Below are 19,892 nucleotides of genomic sequence, written 5' to 3' on the forward strand. Positions count from 1 at the left end.
AAAAGCTTTCCTGATGAATCTTAGCCTGTGTCTTCTCTGACAAAATGGACTGGTGAGGTGGGATGAGCAATCATGCCATCTTTGGAGTTTGATCAATGGGTATCGTCAACAGGGATTATTCAGGCCCTCTCCTTACAAACACCTAGACATTGAATTTTTTATAGTACAATATTGTGTGTGTGTGTAATTCAATGACTGTGTGTGACTCTTTGGAATGACAAGCAAACCAATAACAACTTGACTCTCTGCTCCCCTTTACAACCCCCCTTTTTGTCACAGAGTCTGATAGTCTGATGTTTAACAAGCATCTGTGGACCAGTGGCCTGCATCTTAGGAACTCATTTGATGAGCATCTGTTGCTTTGTCAATTACTGCCTGATTGACCTGTAGGAGCCTAGGTTTATGGAAGCTTCAAAAAGTGCTTTTACTTCTACTGAGATTTCCCTCTTGAGTTTATCCATGATTTAGTTAAGGTGTTAAGAATTGTGTTTTATGAAAGCAGATTGGTGGTTGCCAGAGGCTGGGGGAGAGAGGAATGGGGAATAACTGCTTAATGAATATGCAGTTTCCTCATTTTAGAACTAGACAGAGGTGATGGTTGTATAACATTGCAAATATATTAAATGCCACTGAATAGTTCACTTTTTTTTTTTTTTTGCGGTACGCGGGCCTCTCACTGTTGTGGCCTCTCCCGTTGCGGAGCACAGACTCCGGACACGCAGGCTCAGTGGCCATGGCTCACGGGCCCAGCCGCTTCGCGGCATGTGGGATCCTCCCGGACCGGGGCACGATCCCGTGTCCCCTGCATCGGCAGGCGGACTCTCAACCACTGTGCCACCAGGGAAGCCCAATAGTTCACTTTTAAATGACTGATTTTTTTGTTAGGTGAATTTCACTCCAATTAACAAAATATGAAAGAATAAATAGTGTTTTAATGGTGCGGTCTCCTGAGTCTGGATGTGTGTTTTTTTTTAAGTTTCAGAAACATGGGTTTATTTGATAACAAGATGACAGAAGTCTGAATTTGAAAATCCTAAAATGAAAGTTTTATGCCACAGATTTAGAAATAACACCGAAGACATGGGCTGCAAACCTTATTTAAAAAATCGAATTCCTGAGACTTCCCTGGCGGCCTAATGGTTAAGACTCCACATTTCCACTTCAGGGGCCGCAGGTTCGATCCCTGATCAGGGAACTAAGATCCCGTATGCCGTGTGGCGTGGCCAAAAAAAAAAAAAAAATTGAATTCCTATTTTTTACTTATACAGTGAAAAACCCCACATCGAAAAGTGATTGCTTTTAGCTTTTTGCTAAATTGGATCTACTGCAAAGTCCAGCCAGATTGTTGTTACAGAAATGGTGGCCTTCAAGGAAATTAGAGAAAAAAAGATTTGGTTGAACAGTGTCATTATCAGCTTCACCTGAGAAGGAAATGACCCGGGGGAGATAGTGTCTCTCTGTCCTGTTGGGCTCCCTGGTATTGACAGATCCATTAGTGGTTGTAATTAGAAAAGCAAAGTTGGACTTTGAATAATTAGGTTAAAGTCACAAATGTGCTGGGCAAAATCATAGGAACTGTTGAGGGTCAGCGTGTGTTGCCTGCTGTAGAGACTTGAGTGAGATGTGAGGTCATCGTGCACAGTGCTTTCTTTCTTGTGTTGGAAGCTGGTACTTTCCCTATAATGAAGTTTGAAGTAGCAGAAACATTGCTTTGGCTCTTCTGCAGATGTCTGAAGGGCTTCGTTTCCAGGGAATAAACAGGGCTGCAGAATGTTTCTGCTAAACAAACATAGTCATAGCAAAAACACAATCTCCTTTATCCCAGGAGTGTTAAGAAATATGTGGTTTTGTGGATTATGCTTTTTCCCCTGTTTTCCTTCCTTTCTTTTTAAACTCCTGGAATAATGGTTTATTTATTTATATGGAGTTATTTTCTGAAAGAAAAAAACCCCCACTTATTGCAAAACAAAACCTTTGGACTCTCATGTTACCCAAAATACCTTTCTAGCAGTACTTTCTGTGTTTTTGTTTTTTGTTTTGCGGTATGCGGGCCTCTCACTGTCGTGGCCTCTCCCGCTGTGGAGCACAGGCTCCGGACGTGCAGGCCCAGCGGCCATGGCTCACGGGCCCAGCTGCTGCGCCGCATGTGGGATCCTCCCGGACTGGGGCACGAACCCGTGTCCCCTGCATCGGCAGGCGGACTCCCAACCACTGAGCCACCAGGGAAGCCCACTTTCTGTGTTTTGATTTTTTAAAAAGCCTCTTATTGGTAATTGAATGAGGGAAAAAAGATTTCCAAGGGATTTGAAATATAGTTATGTGGTTCTAACCTCTTTGTTCATGTCTACATCAGTATAGAAGAGGGAGGGATTTGGGATTAACATATACACACTACTATCTATAAAATAGATAACCAACAAGGACCTACTGTATGGCACAGGGAACTATACTTAATATTTTGTAATAACCTATAAGGGAAAAGAATCTGAAAAAGAATATACATATATGTATGTATGTATAACTGCATCACTTTGCTGTACACCTGAAACTAACACAACATTGTAAGTCAACTGACTTCAGTTTTAAAAGAATGTGATATATAGATACAATGCAATATTATTCAGCCTTAAAAAAGAAAGAAATCCTGACGCATGCTGCAACATAGATGAACTCTGAAGAAATTATGCTAAGTGAAATAAACCAGTCACAAAAGGACAAATATATGATTTCCCTGGTATGAGGTACCTCCAGTAGTCAAATTCATAGAGACAGAAAGTAGAAAGGAAATAGAGGCGTGTGTCAGATACCTGCGGACATGTCCTTGAAGCCTTGGATAAGTCGTGATGATGTGGGAATGAGCACACTGGTAAGCTGGTCATTGCCAGACTGGCACTCACATCATCCCTTGGCAGTGCCACCATCAGGGATGGGAAGGGTGTGGGGCATCCATCCTCCCACGTTTATCAAATGCCCCAGCCAGACACTGTGACCTACCAGGTCTTGGCTTTGGGCCACATGGGGTTGAAAATAAAATAGGACTTACTTGCCAAATCTAAAGATCAGGAGAGTTTCTATGAGGATCAAGATTTCTGACTTCTTGAAGGTAAGAATTAGACGTTCTGGCACCAATGGTGCCCATTGGCAGTAACCAGGGCACCCACGTGCCCATTGGCAGTAACCAGGCTAGAAGGACAAGATGCCACCCCTTTGGGGAGGTGGGCCCTCCGTGTTCACTGCTCATCCCCTGGCTCTGTCTCTTGCTTACTTTATCCATCTGGGCCCTGGGGCCCCAGTTCCTGGCCTTGGGATCTGTCCCAGACCTGCTACAGGTCATAGGATGAGACCCAGCCCCTGCCAGGCTGGAGAACTGGGCTTTGCACAGCAGCAGCATGAGTGCCCGTATGGGAGGAAGACAGCTCCCCGGGTGGGAGCACGGAGATGTCCAGCCTGGACCCCCGGCTTGCAGACCGATTGCTGTTAACCAAGTGTATGGAACAAGCAGTTTAGAAAGTGGAGAGAAAAGTGTGACCTTCAAATGGGTGTTGGGCCCTAATGGTGACACTTCCTCAGACTGGAGGGTGACACTGGCCAAGACAGCCCCATCCGTGCCCTCATCTTCAGCGGTGACTTTTATCCTGCTGCACCACCAGCAGATTCTTTTCCTGCCTCCGTTTCCATCTCTCTACCCACCCGAACATGTGGTTGTGCCTTTTTCTCACTTTGGCTCTGGTTTGGGAGGACTCTTTCAGTTCACGTTGGAAACATTTATTGTATTCTCTTCCAATGTCACTTTTTAGTTAGAGACTTGTACCTTAGTCTCCAAATGGAACATGATAACGTCATTGCATTTTAAAGTTGGAAGCTCCTTTTGGAATTGCCTGTCCGGGGTCTTCATTTTTAAAATGAGGGACCCAAGAGATGGGGTGGGAATTATGTGACTTGCCCAAGATTATGTAATTTGTAAACGAAATCAGGCAAATATTACAAAACAAAAATAGTGGAGAGGTCATTCTGATGGGTGGGGTGAGAAATAGACCAAGAGCCCACGATTGGTATGTTCATCCAAACAGATAAGTCATTCCCTTGTTTGTGTTCCTAGTAGTAATACTGGGGGATTGGTCGCTTTGCAAGAACCAGGGTTTCTTTTTAATGTTAAGGTTCAAAAAGAAACGTGAAATTAGGCCTTTAATCGTGTTTACAGTTGGCGCTGTTTTTTTTTTTTTTTATTATAGGATAGTTGAGATTCGTTTTTATTTGTTTTTTAACCAATGAAGCTCAACTTTGATAGCATGCATGCTAAAAATTAAAGCTATAAAATTGCTGAGTTTTGACAGGAGATACATCTTTAGATTTAAAGATAAAAATTTTAAAGGTATTCTGTTTCATTCAGGAAGCATTTAGCTATAAAGTGGTTGATTAATATTTTTAGTGCACTGATTTGGAGCGTGGAGGTGCAGGGCTGTGGACGGGGATGGGGAGGGTTTAATGTCCCAGCACCGAATTGTCATCAGCGACTGCAGCGGACCAGTCTGTCCGCCACTCCCAGCACCACTGAACTCCGCTGTTCGGAGCTTCATCGATTACGCACGCCTCCTTACAAATGTAAGGATCCCGTGTGATCCTCACAACCACTCTCTGATGGAAGACAGGCCCACATTGTCATCTCCGTTTTATACGCGGAAACTGACCGTTCACAGGCTCAGGATTGATGCCAGGGAGGAGCACAGAGCTGATCCTAGAATCCCAAGTCTTCTAAACACGTTAATTGCTTTTATTCATTTTTTAAATTATAGGATCATGCATAAGAGGAAAGAAACATACAAATTATCAAAATCTTGGCACAGGTTTATTTTAGCATAGCAGAAAGAGTCTGAAATACTAGAAACATTTACAAAATACCTACCCGTAGAGACTGACTTTGAGGTCACAGATGCTCTTAATGTACAGTTTTATCAAAGAAGAGGGGATCTTTGTGCCGCGTGGTATTTTTAGGTCTGATGGATATTATAAAATTACCCTCCAGAAGGGCTTACGCTCCTACCAAAAGTTCATGCAGTTTTTTAAATAAAACAGCGTCTGTGACACACACGCTTCTGTTGCTTCGTCATCTGACAGCGCAGGAGACCTGCCCCTGGTTCCCCTGGAGCAGCCTACATACAGGCCCACTCCTGTCATTCGCAGGGCCCCGGACAAGAGGGCAAGAGATGTTGGGCTGGACCGGCACTGGGGTGAGGCAAGTGAGGCAACGTCTTTAAAAAGAGGAGATCAGTAACAGGGCTGTGCCAAGCTTGAGGCAATAGAAAAATCAATAATACAGATGCTGTCCTTAGTAAAATTTTTGATAGTTTGTTCATTATGGACTTTCGGCATTCATGTTCACTTTTTAACATATTTCATTTAATGTTGATTCGTACTGGTTACTGAGTTTTTGATGCTCCTTAAATGTTGCCCCCGCAGCAGTGTCTCCCCACTCGCCTCTCCCTAGTCTCTGTGCCGCCTTGGGCCTGGGGGTGCACACAGACTGGGGGAGAAGCCTGTGCAGACCCCCGCAGTGGGCCTGGGGCTGCCATGGCAGGGACGGCCAGGGTCCTGGCTGTGTGGAGTTGGGGTGCAGGTCACAGGTGGGTGTGTGGCCTTAGATCCTCTAGAGGAAACCCTCTAGAAGGTAGTTCTCAGCCTCTTAATCTCCTCGAGGGCTTGTGAAGCCATAGATGGCTCTGATTCCGATTCAGTAGGTCTGGGGTGGCGCCCAAGGGTCTCCATTTCCAAGGATTTTGGGTGTTGCCTCTGCTGCTGGCCGGTGGGGCAGGCTTGGAGAGGCTGCCCCTCTGGCCCACCGGGTTGCTGTGCCTAGGAGTGTGGACGGGCTCAGCGATCTCTCCAGACTTACCTTCAAGATTTTTTTCTATCTGGCGGCATATGTAGAACGTACTCTTCAAGGCAGAGATTGCATGCTCTCTAGCTTTCCTGACCAGCCTTATCTCTGTCACTGTTATTCATGGCGATTTCTCCAGGATGCTGGACACTTGCTTTAGAATGAATCATTGCTGTAGATTTTTCTTCCTTGTAAATTTCTTGCCTGATGTATGGAAGTGAGGGCTACAGTGGCTGATGTTAAGAGTATTCTTAAGTACCCCTAGATTTTGTTTTTAAGTTTGTTTTAAAGTAACACAGTGTTTTTAAAAATACATTAAAATTTAAAATATTTTTCACATGTAAAGAAGAAAATTAAAATGTCTCATGAACCCTCCACCCAAATGATTGCTGTATTGACGGTAATAGTATTGAAAGTACAAAATAAAGTAAAAGCTACCTTCTCATCCTCACCTCTCTACTCCAGTCTCTCCAATATTGATGTTTTTGTTATTTCTTCCAGAAAAAAATTTTATTCATGTCTATCTATCCTTCGAATTGTTTTATACTAAAGTATCCTACGATAAACACTGTTAGACACACTGTTAGACACCTTGTCTCTTAACTTAGTCATGGGTCTTGGGCACATTTTCATCCTCATGGTTCAGAGGATTCATCATTGGGGTGTCCCAGTGTTGAGCTAGCCCTCCAAAGAAGAACTCCTTGGTTCTAGGTTTTTGCTGTTGTGATGACCCTGTAGTGAATAACTTTGCCCATATATCTTGAGAAACATTTAGGAGTCCAGCCACAGGCATAAAACTCAGTGGCGAGGTTGCTGGACAAAGTGCAAATGCACTTTTAGGATTGACGGAAAATACCACACGGCCCTCCAGAAAGGTTCACCACTGTCAGCCGCCATGAGCATGACTGTTTCTCCAACATTCTTGCCCACAATGGAGATCACAGAAGTAAAAGGAGAAAAAAAACAATTCAAATAGCAATAAAATATAAAATAACTAGGAATAAACTTCACAAGTGTGCAGTATCTATGTGAAGAAAATTTTAATATGCACCCAGGGGACCCCTAAAGAGTCTTGAATAAACAAAAATCATGCAATGTTCTTGGATGGAAACTTGCAGCGTGATGAAAATATCCATTCTCGGGAGGTTGATGTTGTTAACTTTCTGTAAAATATTGTTTGGCTTCAATTTCCAATTCCTGTGGATTAAAAATATAATCAAATAGTGTGAGAGGGAGCAATAAATTAGGAGTTTGGGATTAACATATCCACACTACTATATATAAAATAGATAACCAACAAGGACCTACTGTACAGCACAGGGAACTATATTCAATATCTTGTAATAACCTATAATGGAAAAGAATCTGAAGAAAAACAGATATATATAGATATGTATAACTGAATCACTTTGCTGTACACCTAAAACTAACACAACATCGTAAATTAACTATACTTCAATTTAAAAAATGGTTAAAAAGAAAAAAGTCCATTCTCTCTCAACAGCTGTAATTTGAACATGATCCGATAAAAGTATCAACAAGATTTTTTTTTTTTTTTTTTTTTTTTGCTGTACTTGGGCCTCTCACTGTTGTGGCCTCTCCTGTTGCGGAGCACAAGCTCCGGACGCGCAGGCTCAGCGGCCATGGCTCATGGGCCCAGCTGCTCCGCGGCATGTGGGATCTTCCCGGACCGGGGCACGAACCCATGTCCCCTGCATCGGCAGGCGGACTCTCAACCACTGCACCACCAGGGAAGCCCAAGATTTTTTTTTTGAGGGACAATTTGATGACCTGATTTTAAAGACCATTTGGAAAAACAAATAATTGAGAAGAAACAGAAAGATTCAGAAAATAAACAGGAAGATAGGAAGATTCAGGAAATAACCTGACCAGATTTTAAAACATAATATGAAACTAAAATTGTTAGAATAGTTTAATAGATCATAGTCATAGACTTAAATATACTTAAGAATATAATATATGATAAAGGTGACATCTCAAATCAATGCGGAAAAATGGATAAACTGGGGGTGGGTGGGAAAAGTTGAATTCATATTGCATAAATTCCAAATGGAGCAAAGATTTACATGCAAAAACTGAAATATTACTACAGGAAATCACAAGAGAATTGTTTTATATTCCGGGTCTCTCTGCTATGACATAAAACTCAGAAGCCATTGAAGGCAAGATTGATAAATTCAACTTTATTAAAAAAAATTCTTCATGGCAAAACCCGTGTCATGCAAAGTCAAAAGACAATAATTTGGGAAAGATATTTGCAACTGTTATTACAAATAAGAAATGAATTTCCTAATATATAAAGAGTTCCTACAAATCAATAGACAAAAGACCAATGACCCAGTAGGAAACTAGGCAAAGATTTTGAACAGTTAACAGAAAAGGCAACATAAATAGCATTTAAACATGAGATGTTTAATAAGAAAAAGTACAAATTACATAATGAGAAGTATAAATTATCACCTCACAGGGATCATATTTTTTGTTGTGAGATTAGCCAGGGCGTGGGAAAAGAAATAACCTTTGTACCTCACTGATAAAGGAAAGCCCTTACTGCACTGTGGAGGAGATTTGGCAGTCTCTAAAAAAATTACAATGCATTTATCTTGAGCCCAGCAATTCCACACCTAGGAATTAACTTTTTTAGGTATACCGTACATGAATGCATGTGAAATCATGTAGGAGTGATGTTTTTCATTGCAGTATTACTTATGAAAGCAAAAGTTTGGATAATCTGTGGTACCTCACACAGTGGAACACTTGTGCAGCTGTAAAAAGAATGAGGAAGAGCTCTGTGTACTGCCATGGAATGATCTCCAAGAAAAGGATACTGTTCATTGATAAAAATGGATAAAAAGCTGGGTTGTAACATTATCCTACCATTTGTGTAAAAAAAGTGAGATAGATATATAAACTTATTTGTGCACAGATTCAGCGATTATTAACATATATACAAAAGAAAATGGATAATACTGGTTACCTCTAGGGAAAGAGCCTGAGGGGCGGGGGATTGGGCTGGAAGACTTGTCACTTGAATCTGTTGACTTCTGATATCTTGTCTGCCCTTCTCAAAAAGGTTTTTTTAAACCCCAATTTTAAAATAATTCAATAGGGAGAAAACATTTGTTTTGTTTTGCATAGTTCTAATGTTGAGTTAATTTGAGTGTCCTTTCAAGTATTGATTACCCTTTTATGCTTTTTAGGAAATTGCCTGTTCGTATATTCTGCCCATTTTTCTTGTTTTTGTTCTTGCTTCTGTTTTTTGCCTGTTAAGGAAATTACCCTTTTGTCTTTTTTTTTTTTTTTTTTAACATCTTTATTGGGGTATAATTGCTTTACAATGGTGCGTTAGTCTCTGCTTTATAACAAAGTGAATCAGTCATACATACCCTTTTGTCTTAAGTGGCACAGAAATGTTGTTCCAGTCTGTCTTTGGACTTTGTTTTGCTGCTGCTTTTTGCCACCTGGCAGTTTTACGTTTGTGTGCAGTTGTCATCGTCTTGTGATCCTCCTTCTTCATTTCTTTCTTTTTCATTTTCTGAGGGGGTGGAAGTGACTTTTCCAGTGTGATCTCTGAGAAACTTGCTCTAATTTTTTTTTTTTTTTTTTTTTTTGCGGTACGCGGACCTCTCACCGTTGTGGCCTCTCCCGTTGCGGAGCATAGGCTCCGGACGTGCAGGCTCAGTGGCCATGGCTCACGGGCCCAGCCCCTCCGCGGCATGTGGGATCCTCCCGGACCGGGGCATGAACCCGTGTCCCCTGCATCGGCAGGCGGACTCTCAACCACTGCGCCACCAGGGAAGCCCTGGCTCTAATTTTAAGCCATCCAGTCACCAGTACTTACGGATGAGTTGGAAATTAAGCAGCAGTTTTGTAGGTCCCCTTGAAGACAGTAGTTAAGATGGGAATAGACTCAGGTGACTGAGAGGCAACCTGGAGATTTTCTGCTGAGCTGAGGGGAGAGGGATGTGGATGCGTGGGGTGGCCGGTCTGGGTGGGTCTCTGATGAGCCTCCCCTCTCTCCACTCCCAGCCGAGCTCCCACGGGCCTCGGCCGTGAGGCTGACCTCCCTCCGTGACCTGCCCGCCCAGCTGCTGGAGCTGTACCAGCAGGGCTTCTCGCTGGTGGCCCTGCACCCCTTCGTGCAGGCAACCCATGAGCGGGAGAAGACGCCCCTCGAGAACATCTTCAGGGCCATCCTGATCAAGAAAGCCGACAGGTAAGGCCTCTGAGGGTGGGCGGTTACCTTAGCATCATGAGGGGCCTCATGTGTGTTGAATGAAGAAGGGAGGGGAAAGGAATAGGGTTTGTGGATGTGTGTGTGTGGAGTTTGCATCTGTTCCCAGGGCCTCTGCCCTCTGACAGGTAAGGCCAAACATTAGACAACTAAAGAGTTTCATAGCGTCTTGCAACTGTCCACACCAGACGGCCTAAGTAGAGAATCCACGTTACATCCTTTCCTCCTTCAATTTACTGCATTACACTCAGCTAGAAAACTGTCTCCTTGAGGAGCTGTACTCCCAGAAGAGAGCAGCTAGTGAAAGTATACTACTATTAATCTGCAAAGCATGGCTGGAAGACACACTAATTTTGGTTAGAGGCTGTGTACAAACTTCATAATCTTCCCCCAAACTCCAGAAATACTTGAATATTTTGAACCCATCATACTTTCTGTCAATCACTTGGGAGGAAAAACAAAATTCACTTGAATCAAGTCCTGTAATTGATTTGGTCTTGATTTTGATTTTCAAGGCTTGGATGATGTTTTTCAATGTGGCTTTCCCAAGAATGCTTATTCTTATATTTTTATTGGGTCTAATTAGGAAAAGAGAGGTAGAGATTGGTTTTTCGAAAAGAGCAATATTAATTTTAAATGCTTTTTAAAAAAATGATGAAGGGGCGCAGAGGGATAAACTAGGACCTTGGGATTAACATATACATACTACTATATATCAGTATAATATGGATAACCAACAAGGACCTACTTACCGTATAGCACAGGGAACTAAATGTTTTGTAATAACCTATAAGGGAAAAGAATCTGTAAGAGAATATATATATATATATATGTATGTATATAAATCTGAATCACTTTGCTGTACACCTGAAACTAATACAACATTGTAAATCAACTATACAATAAAAATAAATGAATGAATGAATGAATAAATAAAAACAATGAAGGTGGGATAGAAAGCACATTATGTTTCTGCTGCTCTTGTAAAAATAAAAATTGAAAGCCTGGCAAAGGAAATCAGATCTATCTTTTGGCCAGTTATCGTGGGAGAAATGACAACATGTGCTATATTTTAAAAAGAGAGTAGAGGGGCTTCCCTGGTGGCACAGTGGTTGAGAGTCTGCCTGTCGATGCAGGGGACACAGGTTCGTGCCCCGGTCCAGGAAGATCCCACATGCCGCAGAGCGGCTAGGCCTGTGAGCCATGGCTGCTGAGCCTGCGCGTCCGGAGCCTGTGCTCCGCAGCGGGAGAGGCCACAACAGTGAGAGGCCCGCGTACCGCAAAAAAAAAAAAAAAAAAAAAGAAGAAGGAAGCATGGAGGGTTTTCATGAAAGGGAAGATGCCATTGTCCTTGAGTTTGAGTTCACTCTATCCAGAGTGTCTGGACCACCTGCCTGGATGACGTTAATGAACATTCCAGCTCCTTAATAAGCATATACAGAGGAAGAACTGCTTGGATAACTTGGTGCCAGATCTTTGAAACGGGCCCCCACCCTTTTAAAGGAAGTTGCAAAAGCTTGGTAATTTGCCAAGTATGGTAATGAGAATGGTAATTTGCCATTCTCGTGACAAAAATGACCAACAGAATTTCCCCCACTTCTGTTTAGTATTGCATTATACAATTTTAAAGTTCAGGCATTTTCTCCCCTAGCAAATGCAATAACTGTATGTTTTTGCATCATGAGGAAGAGACCCCATGCTATGAAAAATAAACAAACAAAACCCAGCAGAACATTTTCTGTATCAGTAGGGAGTTGTGTGTTTGTTTTTTTTTAAGTATTGATTTTAATCTAATGTTCATAAGGCAGCCTTTAGAAGCTCACTACCTGGTCTTTTAATTTATTTTTGGCTGCGTTGGGTCTTCGTTGCCGCACACAGGCTTTCTCTAGTTGCAGCGAGCGGGGACTACTCTTCGTTGTGGTGCACGGGCTTCCCATTGCAGTGGCTTCTCTTTGTTGCGGAGCACCGGCTCTACACACCTGGGCTTCAGGAGTTGTGGATCGTGGGCTCTAGAGCGCAGGCTCAGTAGTTGTGGCGCACAGGCTTAGTTGCTCCACGGCATGTGGGATCTTCCTGGACCAGGGCTTGAACCCATGTCCCCTGCATTGGCAGGTGAATTCTTAACCACTGCACCACCAGGGAAGTCCAGTAGGGTTTAAGTAGTAAAAAATGAAACAAAGGAAATCTTGTGTGATTAATTTTTAATATGAGCAGTTGATGGTATTTTTTACCAAGTCTGCCAAAGTTCTGACAGCTATAGATGCTGATAAATGAAATGATTAGCTCTCAAAGAGGAGGTAAATGCCTTGGTTAATATTGTCCAAGTAGACAATATTGAAAGACCTGTACATAAACTGTTTAGGTTACTATCAGTTTAAATCAAGTTCATTAGCAATAATCATCATGGAATGACTACTTGAAACTTGGATATCAACCTTAATGTGTTTGAAAGGTGAACGTAAAGTTTGTAGCAAATAATTAGCCTTTGGGGTCTGCAGTAAGAGCAGAAAAAAAAAAAACCCAGAACCATACAAGCTTGCATTCACTCACTGGCTCATTGAGTCATTTGCAGACATTAAGCTTGTGCTCCTCGTAAGGTATCGTGCTAGGGACTCTACTTGGTGGGAAGGGAGAGGGTGCAGGTGCAAGATTCGACTGCCCGTGGAACCTGCCTTCCAGGCACCTGCAGTTTACCTGAGAAAGTAGGACATCCCTCACGCCATGGGAGTTTGGAAAAAGGAGAAGTCACCTCCTGCTGGAAAGAAAAGCTAGGGAAATGTTTCAGGAGGAAACATTTCTTTCGGCTAGGCGTAGGAGTAATAAGTCTGAAGTGAGAAGAGTTTATTCAAGTCTCACAATGAAATGTTTTCTAGTGAATTTTGAGTAATTTGAGAGCATCATGGACAGTCTAACTGTATCATCAGTTATTCCCAAAGCACAGTGCAGTAATGTTCCTCTGAGGCCTCTGCCAGTTGGATAAATTTCACTTCAATCCATGCAAAATTGCCCGATCCTTTCTTCTGAAAATTTTGATAACTGCCATTCCGTTTTAAGATGGCAGGCCAAACCACACATCTGAGTCAGTTTTTCTTGATCCTAAGTGTGTTCAGTTGAGTCAGTCAGTGGCTTTGAAAACTGACTCAAGAATGAATAGCCGAATATGAGATATTTGGTAAGTGAAAGGGCGATTGTACTTCCTTCTCTCAGGTCTTTCTTAGGAACACAGAGTGATTTGCAACAGACAATGTAGTTGCATTCACCCTGATTTCTAAGTACATTTAAGTTGTGCTTCATTTTCTTCGGGCAGTTTTCCTTAGAACGAGTTGCCAAAGATCTTAAAACTTGATGGCTAAGAGAAGTCAGTTATTAAAATGTCACTCTGATGTTTCATGAGTGTGGATTTAATTCTAGGTCGCTTTATGGTTGTAGCCGTAAGTACAGAAATGCATTGTGCTGCTCTATTTTTCAGCTGTTACAAACTGTCGTTGTTCACACACAGAGCTAGTTCAGGGTGTCATTGATGTGTTTTTTCATCACTAATGGGTTGAAGCCATTTGGGTCCAGGTCCTCTGGAATAATGCCTTATATGGAACAGGGAACCAGGACATTTGTGCCCTCTGTCGACATTCATCAGGTGCCTTTTGGCTTAGGGTCAGGGAGTGGGGCACACAGAGGACCTGCAGCTAATGCAGGGGGTGGGATTCTGAAACCCTGGCGGAGGGTGAAAAACGCGTATAATCAAAGCTGCCCTTGAAAATCTCTTTAATTGCCCGTGAAATGTAATCCTGTAGCATCTCTCTACCCTATGATGCAGGCTTTCCTTCAGGACTAGATCAGATCGGTGTTTCCAACAATGAGCCCCGTGGGGAATAAGTCGGTTTGGGTTTAGTGTGAGTGTTCATTGGAATCACACCTATGGTGGTGAGATGCTTGCATCCAGAGAGGCGTCTGTGGGAACTAAGATAGAGAGAAGAGGATCTCCCCCCTCCCCCTGCCCCGCCCGCCGCTGTCTCACATCCATTCTGGAACACATCTGCCTGAGACTAGAATAACTAGCACCGTTTTAAGTGGTAAACGTTTCCGCCCTTTCAGTTAGATTTTTCTAAGACAAATGAGCAAAGATCACTCTAAAGAGCTCCCAGCTCTCAGGAAACTTATCTGCTAGGAAGATGTAAAGTCTGTATGCAAATTATATGAATGCCCAGCTTCATCTATGGGTCTTGGTTTTTGTCTCTCACCTGGACTGTGTTAATGGGGGCTTCAGAAAAGGAGGCTCTGTGACTCTCATGTGCTCTGGATCTGGACTGATGGGAAGATTTGAACAGGGGCACCAGGGGTGGGAAGGGCCTCCCAGGCAGGGGGACCGGCCCAGGGGAGCCTGGAGCCTGGAAAAGCAGACCACAGATGATGTGGGGTGACTGGAGCGTGAGGCCCAGAGGGAAACGGGGAGAAAAGGCATGAAAAGGGTGAGGGCCTGGGTCACGAGGCCTCTGATGGCTGGGCTAAGGAGTTTGAACTTTATCCTGAAGTCAGTGGGGAACCACTGCAATATTTTTGTTTTGTTTTAGAGGAAAAACCACTGGAAGTGCTGAGTTTCCAAAAGCCTAAGAGGGGAAGAAAACGGAAGCTGAGAAAACATGGCACCTGTCATGGTGGGAGGTGATGGGTAGCTAAAGTCGGTTGTAGTGAGAAGGTGAGGGTATGTGTCCCATAGGAGGAAATATTGGATTTAATGTGTAGCTAGAAAGAGACAGCATGGAGGAAGAGGGAGAATCAAAGTCTAAGTGAGCTTTGGAATCCGAGGGCCTGGGCGGGGTAACTGGAGGGGACAGGGGTGGGGAGGGGAGGGGATGTGTCTGGGTGGGGTTTTCCCAGGCGCAGACCCCAGACGAGGCTTCACATGCAAGTGATTATTAAGGAAGTGCTCCCAGGAGGAATCAGGATCAGGGTCGTGGGGCAGGGAAGGGGAGGTGGCCAGCAAGGGTGGCTGGTCCTCTGGGGAGCAGTGAGTCCACCCTGAGGCTGGGGATCTGGTTCTCACACTCCTGCATCCAGGAGCTGTTGGCCGTGAGCTTCCCCGCACACTTCCAGGTCTGGGGCACATCCAGGTGAAGCGGCTCCAATAGCCAAAGATGACTGCAAATCACGCAGAAGCTGGGGGGACACACAGAACCGGGAGGGGGGATGGGAGGGACCTGGGTGGAAAATGGAAAGCATCCACCGCAGGAGGAGATGAATGGCATCAGTTTGGTCGCATCGTGTTTCGGCCGTTGCTGGTGGCACGTGCCCCTGGGAGGTGTCCCCCGGGGAGCCGGGAGCCAGGAGAGAAGGCCGAGCTGGGGGAGGCTGTGGAAAGCCATGTGAGGCCGGGGTGAGCCCATGAGGACCAGCACACTTCTGTGCTGCTGACCGAACCCCAGCTGCTGTGGTCCTTTGTCTGTACCAGATGCTTCCAGTGATCCTTAGGAGGGATGCAGTGGCCTGCTGAGAGCTGTGCTGAGTTGCTGTCTTCCAAACGGACCATATGCTTGGAGCCTGAGAAGGTTTTCCTCTCTGACTGCACCAGCAAGCTGTTCTCACAAGTGCTTACGAGCAGCACAGAGGCTTAACTGAGTCAACTGGCTGATCAGTGTCAAGTGATGCAGAGACAGACAATTCTGTTGGCTTTTTGCTGTTTTATTTCTAGGAAAGCAAATCTCAGAGTGTTCAGCTTTCCCCCGTGTTTCCCTTCTTAGGGTAGGATTCTGAAACCTTGACGACTCTACCTTTGTCCTAAGACAGGGGCTTACAACGCAGATGCCTACAGGGGCCAGGCTCCTTTAGTGAGGACTCTCGGGTACTGGAGAGCCCATGCCTACCTATCTCTGCTCCGTTGTTGCCAAGTGTTGCCAGATCTTGTACTTTTTTTAAGAAAAGCCAGAAATCTGGATTTTTATGTGAAAACTTCTCTTTTTTTAACCTTTGCCTCGCTTTTTCAAAATAACATTGTGTATCCCTGACCCACCCTACTGGCTGCCATCTTGTAACCTTTAAGATTTCTGTGTGGTGCTTGCTTCGGGGGAGTTCGTCACCCACCCTGTTCTCCTTTCACACACAGCAATCAGCAGACTTCTGACTCTCTTGTCACTGTTTTCCGTATGTCTGCCCACCTCCCCTCCCCCTTGCTAAATCTTCTTTCGTCTTCGGATTCCCATCACTTACTTAGAGTGCCAGGTGCTGAGTAGTGGATCAATAGAATTTTCCTGAATTGAGTGGAATAAAACCGTGCCGTGGAATTTTGCTACCATCTTCCACCAAACGACCATAAATCCATTGAAAGATGGATTTGTCTTTGGTTTACATATCTAACCAGTACCCAAAGTGCATCTTGTTAATGTAGCCACACAGCAGCATGGACCCCAAGTAATGGAACACACACACACACACACACACACACACACACACACACACAAGATCCTTTCATTGCCAAATAGCAGTGATTTGCCACAAGAGTAACATACATTATTTTTCACTCTTTTTTTTTTTTTTCCTTTTTAAAAACCATCCAAAGGATGGCCTTCAAAGGAAGGGAAATCTTTGTGGACCTTAAGTGGAGTACAAATGCATTACCTTGCTGTATGGTCAGGCCAATAAAGATGGCTGTTCTCTCGCTCTCTGTACATCCCCTGCTTGACCAGTACCTGCTTCACCAGTACCTGCTTCACCTATACCTTACTCACAGGAGTGACCTTCTTAAGTACTTGCCCCAGACCCCAGCTAGTGGTGGTTCTTATCAAGGGACAATAAGGGGGTGCCCCTCTGCGGGTTTCCCTGGTAACTGATGAGGCAGCCTGATGTAATCCCCCTATAACTGGTAACCTCCCCTCTCGCTGGGCGTGAAGCCTGCCTTCAGGTTATGTCTGCCTTTGGCCATGCAAGGTAGGGTGTCCCTCCAAGACCTTGCTTCAGACGTGTAAGCTCCCCCATCCATGAAACCACTCATGTCTCTGTTGGTGACTCAGGGCTCTTTCTTCGGTCTTAAGATCTTAAAGCCGGGCAAGTGCAGGCCTTGTAGGCCTGCGGGATGCAGCCCAACGATTGGCTTTTTTTTTATAGCCCACGAGATAACATGAACCTTTTCTCTGGCATTTGAAAAGGGCAGAATTGGGAAAGTACAAAATTATATTGGAACTGAACAGAAAATTCTTTTAAAAATTATAGTCGAAAGTGTCCTCTTTAAGAGGCCTTGTGTCTCTTCATGTCTAATTTCTACCAATTACTTTGACTCTTGGGAGAATTATGGGGCTTCTAGAAAGAGGTTTCATAATTAAATGAAATACACAGGGGCTGGGGGCACCTTCTGGGATGTGCCCTAGAAAACGCTCACACGCGAGGCTGGGCTTCAGCCTGGGGCATCTGATTGTTGGAATCACACGTTGGGAGGAAAAGTAACGCTGGGCCTAGCGGTGATTGACACGTGTTACTGTGGTGGAAAAACCACAGCAGCTGGTTTATTCCCAGAGAGCAGAAACTGAGGAAGGGGGACTCAAAGTGCTTTTCTTAAATCAGGTGGGGAATAAAGGTGTTTGTTTAGCGAGGAGCTTGTTGTTTGGGGTTCGGATTTGGGAAGGGCCCCGCTCTTTGCCCACGGCTGCCCCTAGCTGCTGGCGTGGGAGCATCCTTCTTCAGGTTTCTCAAGCTTCCCGAGGTGTCGGGAGAACTTGATTAGCTCTCCAGGGCTGCCGCCCGCCCCCTGCAGAGCTGTCCAGCCTCACTGAAGATTACCTTAATGTATCCCTATTTTCCAGGTCTCACTCCTGAGTGACACTCTTTTCTGGCGTGTTGAAGTTTCAGGATTCACTGTTAATTATTGTGTTTGCACTTTCTAATCTAATATGCCGGTGTAAAGCCACATTCTCTTGGGGAAAGAGAGTTTTTTCCCATCCACACCCCTAAATGGCTTGCCTACCTATTCTTCTGTCTCTCCAAGTGTCGGTCTTTATCCCAGTGGAGAGAACAGGAAAGCCGTGCGTGGTTCGTGTGAGACCTCATTTCCCTCCCCTGTTTGATAGCTGTCCTCGATTGCCTGTGTCTTTCCCCACATTTTATACTTTATTTATTTTTTTGCCTCCTCTGAGAGAGAGAATTAACATAGTAGTGATTTTCAGTCTTTCTCAGAAGTCATTTGGAATGGCAGAGAACAGCAAGCACATATCCAAAACGCAGCAGCACAAACACTACAGTTCTTTGAAATTTCCTCTTGATCTTAAAACCTGCGCAAATACTACGGTACCATGACATGTCTGTATTTGTTTTTAAATAAAGTAAATAACAGCCCTCTCCTCCCACAATCTTTAAATTAAAATGGACTCTAGAAAGGTTTATTATGTGACATTGCAGGTGTGTTATAGGGACACGTACTGTTAGGAGGGCCATGTGCACACAATATAGGTCATTTGGTTGCACACAATTTTATTTGTTAGATTTTTGTATTTGCACGCCTATTCCGTATTAGATTTAGGAACTCACATTGTCTTCCTGGCAAAGTCTTTTTTGTCTTTACTCTTCTTTGTCAATCAGAGGTAACTTAGATTGTGTCCGTTTCTCAAGCTAAGAAAGATGCAGTGGGCATGACCAGTGCTGGAGCCTGGAAACGACTAGTACTCATTCAATTTTGCATTTTTAGCTATGAATGCAGCGGCAGGTGAGAAATAACTTCCAGATCCATATAAGTACATTGTTAGTGATTGCAGCATTCTTGAGATCTTGATGTAATGATTATCTCTATGATCTATCTAGCTGTTTTCTATAATTTTTTAAATGGTTGAAAGATGGAACCATTTTACAAAGAGGTAAATGCTGTAATGTGATTTAGTGGAGTACATCATTTCATTTGCTTCCTATTCGGCGACCACAGGATGGAACTTAAAATGGCTACAAAGACTTTAAAAACCAAATTAGTGACTCCTATTCATACAACACCTGAGGGCCTGAGAGCACTTTTGCTTCATTTCTGTGTGTGTTAAGTGTTATAATTTTGTCTCACTATGTCCTGATGATGGTTGATTTTTGCCGTTAATATTTGTTGAAAACATTATTATGCATTCAGCCGAGGGTTTAGACTTCCTCTATTTTATAGCTAAAAGGTACTATTATCTTCTGTTATTCCTTGCTTCCATTTTATTTCCTAAGAAAATTAGACTGAAGTAGATACTAATGACTTCTCAGTACTGAAGTGTGGGGCAGGTGAGTGGGAGGGTGTGGTGGGGATGGGACGTTCCATCTTGAGGCTCATGGCTCAGAAATACACCATCTTTCAGCTCAGGGGCCCGGAGCTTATGGAAGGGTCCTCAGAGAATTCCCACAATCCTCTGGGCTTCGCAGTATCAAGGGTCCCCATAGCAAGGCTATGGGACCACAGGCCTGGTTACCCCTAAGCTGGTTTCAGGACATAGGGCTGCCACTGGAAACCAGCTGGAGCCCCCCAAATGGCTCCATTCAGCAGGCTAGCTGGGCCTTGTCAGTTTCTGCACTGAACAGTTGTATGCAGATGATGGTTCTAAGGCCATTCGTGTACTATTTCCCTCTGTTCCCTAAAATCAAAAGCAAAATGTACTAGGTGTCTGTGTCTTCTAAGGTAGTGACCCTTGTAAGAGAGAATGAGGTGAGCACAATCTGTGCTCTGGGGGGATTTATAACAACTTGAAATTTTCATCCTCGACTTCTATAGTTTAAGTCCCCGAAATTGCTCTGTCAGGCAACCTGGATCTTAACAAAAAGGGA

At 43.9% G+C, this 19,892-nt stretch overlaps 1 protein-coding gene across 1 annotated transcript in view; it reads left to right on the top strand.

Annotated features, from left to right (window-relative positions):
* RFTN1 (raftlin, lipid raft linker 1) overlaps positions 1 to 19,892 on the top strand; it is a 204,953-nt gene that overhangs the window by 68,972 nt on the left and 116,089 nt on the right. The window contains exon 3 of the mRNA XM_033431989.2: positions 9,926 to 10,112. Coding sequence (XP_033287880.1) covers positions 9,926 to 10,112 — 187 coding nt within the window. The remainder of the gene's footprint in view (positions 1 to 9,925; positions 10,113 to 19,892) is intronic.

Source organism: Orcinus orca, chromosome 5 (genome assembly GCF_937001465.1).
Source record: "Orcinus orca chromosome 5, mOrcOrc1.1, whole genome shotgun sequence".
Classification (NCBI taxonomy): Eukaryota; Metazoa; Chordata; class Mammalia; order Artiodactyla; family Delphinidae; genus Orcinus; species Orcinus orca.